This window comes from Corvus hawaiiensis, chromosome 30, assembly GCF_020740725.1.
Source record: "Corvus hawaiiensis isolate bCorHaw1 chromosome 30, bCorHaw1.pri.cur, whole genome shotgun sequence".
NCBI classification, from domain to species: domain Eukaryota; kingdom Metazoa; phylum Chordata; class Aves; order Passeriformes; family Corvidae; genus Corvus; species Corvus hawaiiensis.
In genome coordinates this window covers 15,276,161-15,292,510 of record NC_063242.1, presented here as the reverse complement: position 1 = coordinate 15,292,510, position 16,350 = coordinate 15,276,161, and the positions used below count along the sequence as shown (strand labels likewise).

The 16,350-nt window shown below is 38.4% G+C and overlaps 1 protein-coding gene across 11 annotated transcripts in view; it reads left to right on the top strand.

The window, feature by feature from the left end:
- Positions 1–16,350, top strand: part of PTPRM (protein tyrosine phosphatase receptor type M) — a 460,837-nt gene that overhangs the window by 100,113 nt on the left and 344,374 nt on the right. For all 11 annotated transcript variants that reach the window (XM_048289399.1, XM_048289394.1, XM_048289392.1 and 8 more), the window contains exon 2: positions 671–793. In XM_048289399.1, coding sequence (XP_048145356.1) covers positions 671–793 — 123 coding nt within the window. The remainder of the gene's footprint in view (positions 1–670; positions 794–16,350) is intronic.

The window sequence follows — 16,350 nt, the reverse complement described above, 5'->3', positions numbered from 1 at the left end:
TTTCACTTTCCTTCGAGGAAAAAGTTTTTTTTCCCGAACCTGGTGGGGGAGGGGTGGTTTGTAATCTGCCTTCTCTCAGAGGATGTATTTCTAAATTTGGGCAAACCGGCGCACTGAGCATAAGCTGACATTTTGAGGTAGATGTGCTGTGTTGTGCCAGAGGCACTGATCCCACAAACAGCTGTGCTGGTACCTGTTTGCAGTGCAGCACACCTGGGAGCATCTAGGTTTTCTCTTACTTGGAAACCAAGGTACAGGAATGAAAGCTTGTGTTCCCACCTTTACAGATTTCTTCTAAAATGTAGGTCCTTGGGCATGGAATACTTTTTCTTTCCCTGAAGAATGTTAATCATTTAATCTTTTAATATTCTTATTTTTTACTGCTATTTATTTTGCTATTTTGTTTTTGATACCTGGTGATTGCATTATAAGAGAAAATTTGTCTGCAGTTCTAAACTTGCTCTTTTACCCTTAGGATTTTGTTTCCATGACAAGAAACTTTTATGCCCTCTATAAAGTGAAGATTAGTAAATACATAATAATTTGTATTAAAAGATGTTTAAAAATGACAAAGCCTGCTTTGAATGATGTTGCAGTTGTTAGGATTGGAGACTCATAGTCCGTTACTTGCATGCCTTGTTTAGTTTTTACCTTTGTGTTTCTTTAACAGGGTGCTGCACTTTTGATGAGCCTCTCAGTTCCTGTGGCTATAGTCAGTCAGATGATGATGATCTCAACTGGGATCAGGTGAATGCACCGATGAAGCCGTCCTCAGGTCAAGGGATGCCATCGGGTTCGTCTTTATTTTGCTTTGTTTCTCTTCGATGTTAGATCACGTGTTTGTCCAGCATTGACAGTACTGTTCTTAAAATGCTATTTCATCTGAGTCTGTTTAAGTGGAATACTCAGATTTTCCGAGTGATTTCTATGAGGGATATTTTGCAACTCGAAGTTGTTGTGCAGGGAGTATAAAGGTTAGAAAGAAGAAATAGAAACTTGGTGTTATCAGGGAGGGCTGAAAGAAAACAGAAGGGTGACATGAAAATGAGACCAAAGTAGTACTAGAAACAAGCAGACACGACTTAGAGAGAAAAGGAAGATAGTCTTAGGTATTTTCATTGAAAGATATAATAATCAAAATCTGTTATAAAAGGATGGAGAGAGAAGAGGTGAGTGAAAAAGGAAAGAAACCCCAAAAGAAAGGGTTGCAATGATTCTATGCTCGTTGAATTTAAAAGACAGTTGTGATACTATTACTTAATGTATTTTTTGCACTGCATGGAGTTGGACCTTGTTCCATAGCAACAACCTGTACATTATGCTGAACTATAAACCTGCTCTAGTAATATAGTTATTACCCTAGTACTTCATCCACAGAAATACATAAAATCTGTCCACTAGTTTTAAACTATTCGCTAGCCTAAAATTTACCAGTTGTTCTTTTTTCTAGTTTTTATCTAGGCACGTTAAGAGTTCCCCCATGTACTGATCTCCATTTCCTGGGAGATGATCGCCTGCAGCCCAGCTCAGCATCTACTTTGGCTTTTATAGACTGAGCCCTAAGTGACTGTTATCACTTAAAAGTAGGCAGAACAAGAAGACTACTAGATAAAATCACTGGTTGTAGCATTGTGGGACTTCTTCAGCATTAGTCTCATAACTTAGTATAAATATATCCATAACACTTAAAAGCATTGCAGATGAATGTCCCAGTATTTCACATCCCTTTCAATGAGGTCCTTTAAAGGACCCATAATGTACTTAGGTGTTTATATAGAATCTCTTCAAAAGTTGTTCTTGAGAAAATGTTCCTTCCTAATTTTTGAATAAGGGAATTAGGAAATAGACAACATCAATCTTCAGAAGTGACAGTATAAACAAAACCTGAACATAATGCACTCATCAATAGTGTAGCAATAAATGTACTAATGTATGATATGCATAATCAGCCTTAGATACCGTTCACTTGTAAAAAAAAGGCTTTCAGTGTTCTTCGCTGTAGATTTACCAGTGTCGCCCTCAGTTGAGAATGACATCTTACCTGAGGTTCATGGCTGAAGTACCTTTTACTTCAGCACTTTGTTTCCTCTGGCAAAGGCAGGACTCCCAACTTCAAGATGGATGTTCAGTTTATCTGAGTCCTGGCATTTGGATCATTGTGCTAGATTGAGTTCATCAACCCAGATAAAGGACATTCTTTCAAATTCCTTTTTAAACTGGCTTTCGTCCAGTGGTCTTGGCATATACTGCTAAACATTTTCTGAACTACTTCATTAGTGCTTGATGCTGTTGCTCAAGATGGAGATAACACACAGTTTATCAGCCATCTTGGCTAGCGGTACAAGATATACATTCTTTTTTTCAGTCATGCCACTGGAATTTTCTTTCTATTCCAAATTTCATTCATTACTTTCCTCACTTGGATTTGTGAAAGCAATTGCCAGTATGTGATGTTCAGTCTTCTTGGCAGATAGAAGAGGTTTAAATCTATGTTCTCTTCTCTCATGACCACAGGCTTGCAGATTTTTGGGGTTTTTTTCTTGATGGTAGGAGTCTAGACTACAGACTGGCATGTCTATAGAAGGAAAATGATATGTGTAATTTTATTTATCAGATGTCATACAACTTGTTTCTTACTTGTCTTCTTGCCTTTTTATCAGAAGTCTGAAATAATGTTCTGATGATCTAGTAAAAATCTATTTAACTTGGTAACAAGTTATATTTACAGTTTAGGGAGTTTTATTTGTGCCCATAAAGGAAGTGAAATATTCTTTGGGAGCATTGGGTCAGAAGATGAATGAGTTAGTCTGAGGATATTGGTGCCTTAAAAGGTCAAAAACCCCTTTGAGAGGGAAGAAATGCTCATTTTTTGCAAATGAGAAGCACTGTGTCTCACAGCACGATTTAGTCAAGTGGTATCTAATTTTTCCTCATAATTTCATCTAGACAGTTTTTTCCTGTTCTTGTTCAAATCATCGTCTTAATGATTTTAATTAGTTTTCAGTTAGCCTTAGCCAGAGGGTTATGTGATACACTTAAAAAATGATTTCAAGTAGTTTGTCAGCAGTTTCTGAGCTACATATTTAGGAAGAAATAACTTCAGATGATAATGACTAGAACATCTTAAATTAATGGTTTGCGGGGAATTCTTGGCTTGAAAGCAAAATGCTTTATGCAACAATGTTGTAATACTAGACTGAAACAACAACTCTCAGTTCTGTACTCCCTTGTCAGAAGAAAAAAATTAATGCACATAACATTCCTAATTTCAGGCAACATGCTCCAGTGAGTGAGTTGATGTCAATATATAATATTTTGTATAATTTGGTGACTGTCAGGGGTAAGCACACAAGTGATGGCATTTGATTTCTTTCAATCCACATGAGAGTGCTGAGAGCATAGCTGCACTTCAGATAGATAAATATTTTGGCATGATATGTTATTTCAGTGGAACAAAAGAAATGTCATATAAGATTCATGCATATGTGTGCACGCTTTCATGTACATGCTGTTTACATGTTTGTGAATATTGGAGATCTTATTTTAGATGAAAATTGCTAAACTGTATCAAAGGTAATAATAAATCCCAGAAGTGTTTCTTGCAGTGGACTTTAATCCCTCTTGGATTACTGTAGCACAGAAATAGGAAGTTACCACTGAAGTTAGTAGGGTGCTAGTGCTCTAATTTCCTTGATAAATGTAAGCATGGCCTTTAATGAGTCAGTACTAATCCGAAATTGTGTTAAACAGACCCCAAAATTAACGACATGAATTTCTGTATTTATTCGTATGAATTAAATCAATGTGGTTAATCCACTGCTCTTCTGTTTCAAGTGTCCTGTGAGTCAGATGGAGTAAATGCTGTTTGGAAGAGTGGCTCTTCCCTTTTTTCAGCCTCTGTCTTCTCCTTGACTTTCTGTTCCCAAAAAGTGTGTTTTTTAAAATACTGTTCATTATCCTATGGAACAGTTACAGCAGTTTGATATTAATGTGTTTATATAATACAGATTTACAATTACAGCTAACTGTAAGCCCTCTGTAGTCCAGTAAAAATGTCTTCAGAAAAATACACCCACACAGTAGATTACTCAGTTGGCAAGGTGTGGGCTGCAGGAGCGCGGCCTCCATGAGAAGAGGTTGGGGATGCCCCGTGTTGGACACATCTGGGCACAGCCGCTGGACAGACTGCTGGGAACAGCTGAGCTCCTGCTGCACCTCTGGGATAGCATGTTTAGGAAACTGTAAAAGCCACTGGGCAGCAGCTGTCAGAGAGAGAAGTGAGAATATGTGAGAAAAGCAGCCCTGCAGACACCAGGGGTCTTCTCCAGGGTCAGTGGGGAAGGAGAGGGACGGAGTACTCCAGGCACCAGTGCAGAGACTCCCCTGCAGCCTGGGTGCAGCCCATGGTGAGGCAGGTGTGCCCCTGCAGCCCATGGAGGTCCATGGTGGAGCAGAGATCCTCCTGCAGCCTGTGCACAGCCCCACACCAAGAAAAGGTGAGTATTTCATGAAGAAAGCTGCAGCCCATGGAGAGGAGTCCACACAGCGGTAAATTTTATCACAGGACCTGTGGCCTGTGGGGTCACTGGAGCAGTACATTCCTGAAGGACTGTGTCCCATGGAAAGAGGTTGCTTTGGGGTTTTTTTTAGATACTTGAGAGCTTTGTGTTAGTTCAGATACTGCTACAGTAAGTCATCAGTGACAGCGATGCAATTAGAATTTTACCGATTACTCCAAGAAGAACAAATATTGTCAGGAGTCTTCTGTATTTATCATTTACTTGATATCATTTCTGTTCGTGTCCATGTATTTTTCTATGAAACATTGTGTTCAATTGTGTAAAATCTTTCTATGGTGTTTCACAGTTCCAATTGATTTCTAAAGGACAGTAGCATCATTTTTATTCGATGCAGTGGTTGGTTTGGTATCTCTGAGGGGATGTCACTGCATTTGCAGCGAGTCACTGGCATCAGCCTTTCATTCATTTTAAAACAGTTCAAACCCAAATATAAATCAAATCTTCACAGGCTGCCATTCTGCATTGAAAGGATGTTTCCTGCAGTGAAGCTTTCTGTGTTTAATGCAGTGCTGGTCAAAGCCAGGATGAGAATTCTGTTTGTGCTATTTGAGGTGATAATACATGATTTTCATGGCTATATGTGATTTTTTGAATGGCCTACTGTGCTTATTTGTATTCTGAGTAGGTAGTGTTGCTTAATGCCTATGCAGTGTCTGCAGAAAATGCTTATAATGCTTATATTATTGTTTAAAATGGCCTTCTGATACTTAGTACCCAGACATGCAGAGCTAGCAGATATTTTATAAACAAGGCAGTGATTCAGAGGAGTATTTAATATTATAGAATGTGAAGTAGTTGTCTGAAAAATGTACATTGTTGTTTAATTGTGCATAGAAGAGTTGTGATCCATTTTAAAAGACTGATAAAGGGATCAGTTGGCAAGTGTACAGTTCAAGCCAGCTGCAATGTTTTACCATGTAAAGTTATCCTTCTTTGATTTTGTACTTTATCATTAAGCACATTTTAGGGCTGCATTGCATTTTTGTTATATGTTAGCAGGGATACTTTTCTTCTGTTTGTATCTATACTGAAGAGAATTAAATACATTCCTTACTCAATCCTGTTTCCCCCATATTACTTTAAATAGCTGTATTTTTAAATCATTTGAATGCTATCAAGAGATAATATAAAGTACTATTGAGGTGTGGGAGTTGCAGCTTGCTCACTGTGTTAAAGTTAAATTTTTTCACAGAATTTTCTAGACCTGGAACACTAGCACGTTTAGCATTTTATTGCACACCCAGGTAATAGCTGCAGCCATTAAGGACATGCCTTTTGGCAAGCAGCTCCAGCTTCCAATTAACTGTGTAAGTTAACACCAGTTGCTGCTAATATGGAGCAACATGGAGGTCACACAGAGCAAACCACCTGAGCAGGGAGCCACGGCAGCTCTGTGCTGCCATGGCTACGGTGCCAGCACTGGAGGGGTTGGCTACTTCAAAAACACACCTGACGACTTAGTGAGTGGTGTTTTTAACAGGTCTGTTCAACAACAAGAATGATGCCACCAGCTGTGTCTGAGGTATTGCTTGTTGCATGGATCTTATTTTTGTAACTTCTGACCTGACTTAGAGGTTTCAGCACCTGGCACAAATTCTGGGTTTATTACAAGTATTGAGCATCTGTCATTCTTGCAAAGGGAAGTAAAAGATTAATCAGCATCAGAGTCCCTCTTTCTGAATCACTGATGGACAAGGCTTCTAGGTTGCTTAGTAGGCAAACTAGACAAGTTATTATAATGTGTTTTGCCTGCATGCCTAATAGCTTTCAGAAAATTAGTGCTAATGATTTACTTAACCCTTTGTTGTAGATGTTCTCTGTATATGACTTTTAGTTTGCACTTTTTAGAACAAATGATTTTGAATATGAACAGTGTGGTTTATGAAGTAGTAACACCTAACTTAGATGACTGATTTGTGGATTTTCATTTGAAGTAACAGGCTTGCTGTAGTGTTCATAACTGTAGCTTTGGACATTAGTTTTCTTGTTTTCTGATGCATTCCATCAGCCCTCATATTTGAGTGCAGAATTGCAGAACATGCTCCAAGTCATGGAAGTAAGTGGGATATACTATATTAAAAGTACCAGTAGCTGATAAAGATTTGTTCAAGATATTTGACTGAAATATAATGATATAATAAATTATAGCACTTTTTTTTAATGTTTGAGGAGCCTGTCTTCCTGTAGAAGACAGACAGAAACTACATGAAAGATCTGAGAAGTCACTTCTCATTAAACCAGAGTATTCACAAAGCAACCTGGAAGATAAAGTTGACTGCTGAGGGTAATTCTGCTTAGCACCATGTAGTGCCACAGAGTGCTAAGCAAGTCCTCTAACCTAATTAATTTACCGTGCTGTGATTACATGTTTCCTGCTGAGGTTATATCTAACACCTGCCATCATATATGCTGAGAAGCAGCTAACATAATAAGCTAGACACTGGAGTTGGGTTTGGAATGGATTTCTTGGCAACAAGAATTTTTGGGATAAGAAAGTTCTTTTTTGTTACACATCAGAAACCCAGTCTCCCTCCCCATCTTCCAGCCATAGTGCCAGACACTATCCTGCTGGTTAAGTGCAGCAGGATCTAGTTTCAGATTTCCTTGCTAAATTTAAAATACAATAACTGAATAACTGGGGTTTTGTTTGTGTGTTTGTTCTCCCTTCCTGGACTACTCATGATGAGCTCCTTCAGATGAGGTAGGAGTAGCCCAACAGGAGAGAGGAAGCTAAAGTAAGAGAATCCCAACAGGAGAGAGACAAAGTACTTCATGTTGTAAAGCCAGTAAAAAAATACTTTTTTTAGAATACCCTCTAGTGAAATGGTGTTTTTCAAGTCGAATATTGTCTGGAAAAGAAGAATGAAGTTACTTCTGGTAAGGGCTCTTGGTTCAACAAGGACCATATGAAGAATGTAAATTCTCTTTCCTGGGGATATGCCCGAGACATGCAAATGTACCTCAGGAAGCTTTAATCCAGGTAGTTTGAGACTCTGGAGTAATACAAACCAAACAGCACATGCTTTAGTATAGGTTCCCTAGGGACTCAGTGCTGGAGGCATGTTACTGCACCTTGCCATGGGTGTCTTACTGAAACCGCTGCTGTTTCTGCTCCAGTTTTAGCAGGCTTGTGTTAAGTATCAATGCAATTTTTGTGCTCCTTTGCCTGGCTAGTTTCTTCTGTTGAAGAATGAAAATACTTTACTAGTTTGAGCAAAGCTGTGGCCAGTAGAAAGCCTGTGAATAAACAGTGAGTCTGAAGATGCTCCTCTAGGAGCTGCACTCACTACATTGCAAGATCAGGGGAAAGGAGAATAATCAGAGTATTCCTAAATAAGCTTTTTCTTGTTTAGTAATTAATCTACTGGAAAAAAAAGCCACTTAATTTCTTGCAGTCTTCAGGGCTTTTCTTTCAGTCTCATGCTTATCCCATTAGATTTCTTCTCATCCATCCTGCCCTTTAGAAACTAATAAAGAGTGGATCAAAACCTCTCCTTTCATCTGCAGGCTTTAAAGTGTGGAACGTGACTGCCTCCATTTCAGGGCCTAAGTCAGTTGTTTCCCGAGTTAGTAGTTTGTCTTTTAAGACAGTTCTTTATGACAAGTTCATAGTCATAGGCACAGTGAAAATGCCAGTGAGCTGGAGACAGACTCCATCACTCCTCTTTAGGAGAGCAAATGTTTCAAATTTTCAGGGAATCATTTTGTGGCTTTATTTTTTTTTTTTAAAGTTTTTTTTTTCTGAAATTTAAGAGGACTTTCTTGTTTCAGTTAGATTTATGGAAGATTTTTCATACCTTTGCAGCACTTAATTTGTTGCCAGGCATTGATGACTGATAGTATGTTGTTAGCAGGTCTAGTTGTGACTAAAGTAAGAGTGGCCAAAAAGTCACTGGTTTGAGGCACAGGTCACTAAATGCTCCATGTGGCTTCAAGTGCTCCCAGATGTCTGCACTTTTTGGACTTCTGCTCCCAAGTTGAGGGAAGTCATGTGGCAGTTTATCATGTGGGAAATGTGGCAGCAGAGATAGGTTAGTGCACAAGCAAAATGGATGGATTGTTTTTTGTATTGTATGTAAGCCTTCTGGTATTTGAAGCAATTTGGTTTCCCAGCATATCAGACAAAGTCTTAATCCTTTACAGACGTTTGCAGAACTCAAGAGTAAGGGAAGAAGCAATTACATGAACTTTATGAACCGAATTAAAGAGCTCAGTATTTTTGTTCTCAGTATTAAAGCAATGTACTTATTTCCCTCACCAGCTGACATAATTCTTCCTCTATCTAGAAGTCACATTTCCAATCAACTGCTTTTCAGTAGCACAAATGAAAAAAAAATGCTGTCTGGACCTCACTGAAAATGAAATGATGTACACAGTCATTTAATGAGAAAGCAGGTGCAGGTAATTATCCGAGTCATAATGTTGCAGCAGCTAATAACATCAAATATTTGTGATAATTGCAAGCAATTGATCACAGTTCTGTGCTTCTCACGTGTAACAGATTTGAAAAACACTTTTCAATATACAATTCATGTATTCTTCCATGTTCTAACAATTTGTGTTAGAATATGGGAGCCACAGATGTACTTTTCTTGCCAGTAGCTTCATAAACTGTGATTTTGCATTAAGTTCAAATATGACTGTGTTCTTACTTAAATTTGTACTATTTCATTTTTCCCAGTGACTTAGAGGGGAGGAGCATTTTTCTGTCAAATTCGAGTTTCTGATTCCCCCATACTCTTACAGTCTTTACCTCTTCTAGATGTCAGAGTCAACTCTTGTGTCAGTCTGGTTTCTGCTGGAGCACTGTGTAAGTCCCAGTGTAGTGCAGGAGAGTTCTCCCAGTGCCTGATGCGCGTGCAGCTGAGCACGGTGGCACCATCCTGAACTAGGGAGTCAGGTGTTGTTCTTCCCAGCATGTCTGTCTCCTGCAGTTACACGAGAAGTAGATCAAAGTCATAGTGACAGTGGGATGATCCTTAATGTATTCCCTTACTTATATGTTGAGAGCTGCAAAAGAAAGGAAGGGAATGGAAATTTGCTAGAGGCAAATTTCTTTCATTCCAGGGCTGTGTGATAAGACCTCTGCTCAAAGGAGTTTAGAGATGCTTCTTTCTGAAGCTTTTTTACATTCATATCTTACAGGTACAAGGAAATGATGAGGACCTAAGTTGGTCAGTAGCCCTCTTTCTGCACATGGGCTGTTCCAGGAATGAATTTGTAGAAGAGAAATTTACATTTTTCAGGCATTTGAGAAGATTCTGGGAAGAGAACCAGAAGGTGAAGAGAAGCAGGCCCCTGGTCCAGTCTTTTATGTCTGAAGTATTTTAGCAGTTTTCAGTTAATAGGAGTCAAAGGCAATTACTGTTTGAGTGGCAGACAACACATATGCAGTGGTTCTCACAGCTTAGGAAAGGGCTGCTTAAAAGGGTGGTGATTTCTTACAAGTGGTATCCCAAGATGAAACTGAAAGAGATGACAGGCTTTCAGAGGAGGATTCAGGGCTCATCTGTATCCCTAATAAGGAAGGGTGCTTCTGTAGAAGCTAGCAGGGGACCTGAGAAAAGGCATGTAAAACTTGCTGCTTTTCTTGGCATTTCCTTGTGAGGTTTCCTTATTAAGCAGCCACACATTAAATGAAACATCTTTGGAAGATCCAGGATGATAGTTGATGAGGGTCCTGTTCTGGGGAGATCAGTTGGGTATTGTGCACCTGCTCTTGAGCTAGTTCCTCTGGGAACTGATTAATCTAAAAACCATCAAGCAGGACAAGGTTCTGGAAGCTTCAAGAATTCTGGAAGCTCACTGCATAGCAGCAGTAGAAATGATTATGTGTTAGAAACAAAGAAATCATCATGTTCTAGAGTAGGCTTGATCAGCAACAGCATCAAATTCCCTTTCAGGGGTGCACAATGTGCTGTGCGAAATTTAAGGCCGCCTGTAGCTTGAAATTTTACAGTGGAATAAATTGATATACCATGTATAAAAAGATGTGCTACATCTTTCAGCAATCACATTTAGGTGTTACGTGTGCTATGGTGTTCTTGCCATGTTTAATTTTAGTGTGAGGCACATTTGTGCAGCAGAAAGTTGTTTGGAGGAATTTCAATTCAGGCATTTTACTTGGCTTGCAAAATGGAAGCAGCTTTATGAGTGCATGGCAGATTTTTTTTCCCTGTTTTTTAGTATAGCAGTAATAACAATTGTATAATTAGTAAGAATTTAATTATTATTTTAGGTACAGCAAGGAAAAGCTATATTTTGCAAGGATATAATAGTGCCTGTTGAATTTAAATTACCTGTGTTTTAGTGTGTCTACATCCAGTTGAACATTTAAGTTAAAATAAAGCATTAAAACAGGTAATTTTTACTTCTGTGCTATCAAGTCTAATTAAGCAAAGTTCAATTAAAAAAAAAAAAAGAAAAAGCTGTTAGAATGCAGACCTTTAATAAATAAAGTCAATCAGTAGTATTTCTACATGTAAAAAATAGATTTATATTCGGTGTAGTCTTCACCGCTGCACAGCAGCAGCAGGATATCAGTATTTCTCTGAAGGTACACATCTATGTCAATTAACTTTCTCCAGCCTCCCCTTTAGTTTCACCATTCCCGTCTCCTCTTAAAGCCTGATTGTATTGGAAATGTCTCCAGTTCTAATCTGACGTTCTCTGTAATATTAAGGTTCAGACTAAATGCATCCTTTCCTACCAAGTTATTCCCCTTTAGAGATGAGGTCGAGGTCAGTTTTGCTAAACTGCAGTGATGTTCTGACTCAACAGCAAGTGGGTCTTAAAGAAATCATCATTGAAGTGTTTTATTCCTGGAATCAGAAACCTACAATTGTTATGAGATACTGAAAGATATTTAGCAAAGCACACGTGAAATTATGCAGACAGAAATAAAAAGTTCTGTGGGTTTGTTTTCCAATTAATGAATTTGCCTTTAAAGTTCCCGAAAAGAGCTCCCCTGAGATCTTTTAGTAACCCATATTGCTGTCATTCAAATGAAAATACTCCTTTGGAAAAGCTGCTAATGCTGCTTTGCCACCTGTAATATGGAAATAAAAATGTATGCCGCGGTGATGCTGCTATTTATCTTTTGTATTTGTCAAATAAAGCCTGTGCTATGTAATATAGCATAAAGAATATAGAAAATCCTTTGGTGTAATCTCAGGTTGCCTAATTTCTTTCACTGGTGAATCTTCTTCATGTTGATAAGAAAAGCATCTGAAATCATGTAACCTGAGGCCACTATTTTGTGTTAATGGGTAGGCTGCTTTTATGATGGTGTGAATTTGCTTTATTTTGCCATTTAAGAGCCTTTCAATAGTGTTGTAAGACTGAAGCCTAACAGAAGCTCTAATTTTTGTACTGTAGTTGTTAAATGACAGATCTTTGTAATGAAAGCAAACTTTAATTGCCAAAACACTGATTCAGTGTTGTTACTTCGAGATTCTAGAGTTTTGTTACTTCAAGATTCTTTTCCTGTTCTATTTTCTACAGTTCATGTGCCATTCTCCCTTCCTGGGAGAATATATTTATTTACAAGAATTCTATTCTCTCATCCTTCTATTTTAAGCTCAGTATGTGCATGAGATTTCTGTGTTCAGAAAGTCTTCATAGTGCCTCTCTAAATTGTGCAGAATCCTCTAGCCACACACAGACTTTACATTTTACATCAGCTGTCATGTTTGCTTATTGTGTGCCAAATTTCTCTGCCACCTCTAACTCTCGGTGCTTTTTCTAAGCATTGTTATTTTTCACAGATTCATTTCCTAGCGAAAGCTTTGTTGGTGTACTGCATTTAAACATATCAATGATGCAGAGTCTAGGGAAGCACAGATTGCTAAATTCCCTGAAGGATTCTGGGATATCCTTTTTTACCTAATAGTTGCCTGAGCTTTGCTTTGCTTTGCCTATTAAAATGTGCGCCTTTATGTTCTTCCTCATTTAAAGAAAATTTGATGGAACACTGGAAGATAGGTCTAGAAAAGCACACACATTAATATTTATGGCTGTGTGTGTTTTGACTCCAGAAGGGCTGACTAGCAACTGGATATAACCACGTTGATGATTTTCAATACGTCTGCTGAGCCGCAGGATATTCTGAGCAAGGTAGTTGCCTTTACTTTGAAACGAGCACATGAAGAGATTCGGTTTCGCTAGGCTTCTGCATGCACAGATGCATTACTTATAGTCAAGATAAATTATATTAGTCTGCTTTTTTCCAAGGCATTCCTCAATACTTCAATATCTAATGCAAAGCTTTGTAATACCTTCTTCTTTCCATGTCAAGATTAAATTGTGAAAAAGCGTATTTTTAGAAACTGGTAAAATTTTTCTGCAGTTTTTTGGTTGCTAATTAAGTGCAAATAGCAGATAACACCATGTTTTGACCTCATCTGATGTTCTTTGTCTACAATTCTATTGTTTGTTATACACAACACGTTAATTATAGTATGGTAATTAAAATTTTAGTTACTCTTTTTCTTTGTTCAGTACATTCTTTGTTACGGTGTCAAAAAGTATTTTGACTCAAATATTCTCATGGTCTTTTAAAAGAGACATATCTCATTGATGGAAATGGAATTTCTAAGTAAAATTTAATTTATTTTTTAGTAGAAATGTTTTATTATAATAAGACAGCACTTCCTTATGGAAGTTACAAGGACAGCATACTTAAAATTTAGACAAGATGTTAGTTGTTAGTAATGACTAAAGAAACCATCATTGTGTCCAACTGGGGACTGAAACTGAATTCGTTATCATGTCCATTACTGCCATAGACTTCACCTGAACCTTATTTTCTTATGCTAGGCTAGATATATCCAAATGCTCACAACTAAATTTTGCTGCACTCTACTTTGGGAGTATAAGTTGTTTGTAATTCTAAATAATGATGAACTTTTTTGCAGAGAACATGATAAAATGATTTTTCTGTGTCATTCTTTCCTCTCCTGCTCTCCTACTGCTCATTCCTCTGGCTTCACATCCTTTTTCAGGAACAACAAGAAAGAGTAGCTTTTTCTGTATAGTTGTGTTACCTTAATTTGGGGGATTATATTTGCATTAAAGAAATGTAGTTTTACTTTGCAATTCCAAATAGTTTTTATTTTTTCTTTGAGTCTCAAATGGGGAATGCACTTCTAATTTTATTTAAGTTCCTTTGGGAGAATGATTTTTAGTTTGTTTGGTTTTTGTTTCTTTATAATGAAGACACTACATGCCTTAATACTCTGTGTATTCAAACAACAGCACTTTTCAAACATATATATTGCTTCTGGTCAGTGAGAGTGGAATACTAGGTTTCTTTAAAAAAAAACAACCAAAAAGCTATAAAAGCCCCCAAACTCCAGTAAACCAAACCCAGCCTTTAAAATAATAAATTAGCTACTTTCATACAAACAGTTGTATAATGAAGTAGCATATTATTTAAATGCTGGTGTACTAAATATAGAACTGTTATTAAATGCTGCCACACAAATAGCTAAAGGAAAAAATTCAAGGCAGTAAAGCTGTGTGGTCCATATGGCTGCATTGGTAGCATGCTTTGTCCCTAAGATGGGAGTGTCAGCTTTTCTGCCTCTATAAAACTGGTTTGTTTTGGGGGTTTTTTTGCCTGTTGGAGGACAGGAAAAGACTAACATGGCTACCAGATTGTCTCAGGCCACCCTGCTTTAGGATTAGGAGCCCCTATCTCCACAAGGCTTCTTCTGTTTTGGGCACAGGCAAGATGCCAACTGCTGGAATCGGCTGACTTCAGATCCAGCCTAGTATTGCCACAGTTGAGGTTTCTGCAGTTCCCCTCTGTATTTTGCAGTATTTCTCAGTAGAGACAAGAGAGGAACTGAAATGTTGCTGAGACTTAGTGCTCAAAGGTAAGTTCTTCTTGGAGTTTTAGCCTTTCTTCATTAGCTACATCATACTGTAAAGCAACACTTCTTTCTTTTAAGGATGCAGGAAACTGAAAGCTGTTTTTAAGTGTAGGAAATTAGATCAGAAGGAAGACAAGGGAGTAAACATACTGAGTAAAATCAGCTGGGGGGGGGAGCCAAATACAATATACATCTGGGAAAGGGTGCTTAGAAAATAAGAAAATAGGAAAAATGCATACTTATTTTATGGGCTTGTGGTGGGTACTGTCCATCAAGAATCATCTTTGAAGTCTGGTTCAAGACACCATCCAGTTAATAAATAATGTCCCTTCTTGTTTTGTGATGGGTGTTAGAAGAATCTGTGCTATATAAGCAGACAAAGATCATGTTGTGGTCTGAGCAGGGCAGGTGGCTCTGTGGTCAGTAAAATTGGTACCTGCTGGAACAGAATTTAGAAGGTGGGATGTTTCAAAAATGAAATATCCAATAGGATGTTGGAAGACTGTATGTTAACAGTCATTCAAGTCTAATGTATACTAAAACTCTCAGAGCAGTTCTTTTGGGTATTTTCTGGTAGTTTCTTTTTATACTAAAGCAATATAAATTTGAAATGAGGCCTTTCTGGGTTATGTCAAGTGAATCTGCCTTTCTTAATTTTGAAATGGAGTGGAATAGCTCCTACTTTTAGAAGCCTTTCACGATTATGCTAAGCATTCACCTCCTATTTTCCTGTACTTTAAGATCATCCTTTGAAAGAAATTTGATAGATAGGTCATACTTGCTGTTACTTTCTGTGTTGGAGGTAGACCCTATCAGTTCATCCCTGTCAGTTTTCCTGGTCTATCATTAACATGAGATCTGTGAGGGCCATAATGGTTTTTCCTAAGATAGATAAAGGATCAGCAGTATCAGTGTAGGGATAGATTTCTTGCATAAGTTTTCTCACTGAAATTAATGAAGTGCCTGTATCTGTTACACTGCAAACATTAAAATGTGATGGAAATGTTTAGCTTTGCTGTAACTGCTTTTGCAGAAGACCTGAAGCAATAGCTCTTTGTTTCAGTGAGCGCTATCTCACATAACAAACAGGATTTGTTAAATATCAGTGTTGCTTAGGATTTCGGTTTTTTTACTAAGGTTTCTACAACTGGAGAGGAAATACAGACATTATAATAATTTCCTGTGGATTAGCTAAGATGAAGCCTAGTTTTTAGCCAGTAGTTTCACACCTGGTTATATTAACTTGAGCAACACCTTCCTTCTTTTGCTGGGAGTGCAGCAAGGGCTGGCACTGGCTGTGCCCTCACAGATGGGGCACAGTTCCACAGCACATAAATGCAGCCAGCAGAGCCAGTAGCAGGAACAGTGCCATGCTAGTGGGATCCAAGGGGAAGTCCCAGGTCCAGGGTCCAGCTAGAGGCTTGAGGCAGGAGCCAAAGGAGAAGTGGCCAGAGACAGAGATTCAGACAGGTACACCCTCCAGCAGTGCTGAGGCGGCGGGGACTGATAGCCCAGGACTGAGCTGGAGCCACATCCAGAGGCGGAGAACAGGGTGGGGCAGTAGGGCCTGGTACTGCCTTTGGGGATCTGACACCACCTTCTCACGCATCCCCAGCAGTAAAAAAAGACCCCAACAACAGAGAAAACAGAAAATCAGTTGGGTCCTTAGTTTGGTCTATTGTGTAGCCTCATAGGAAAGAAATAGGAAGGCACAGTAGAAATGTGTGCATCACTTTCAGTAGCAGTATGGATCTATCGGGCTTAAAGAGCAATTTTGGCTATGGAGGTAGGCCTTGAAATGCTTCCTAGACTAGCTTCTGCATGTCTGGCTGATACAGAAGAGATGAGGTACCCATAATAGTTCACACAGTTTTTGCCCATTTGAGAAACAATTG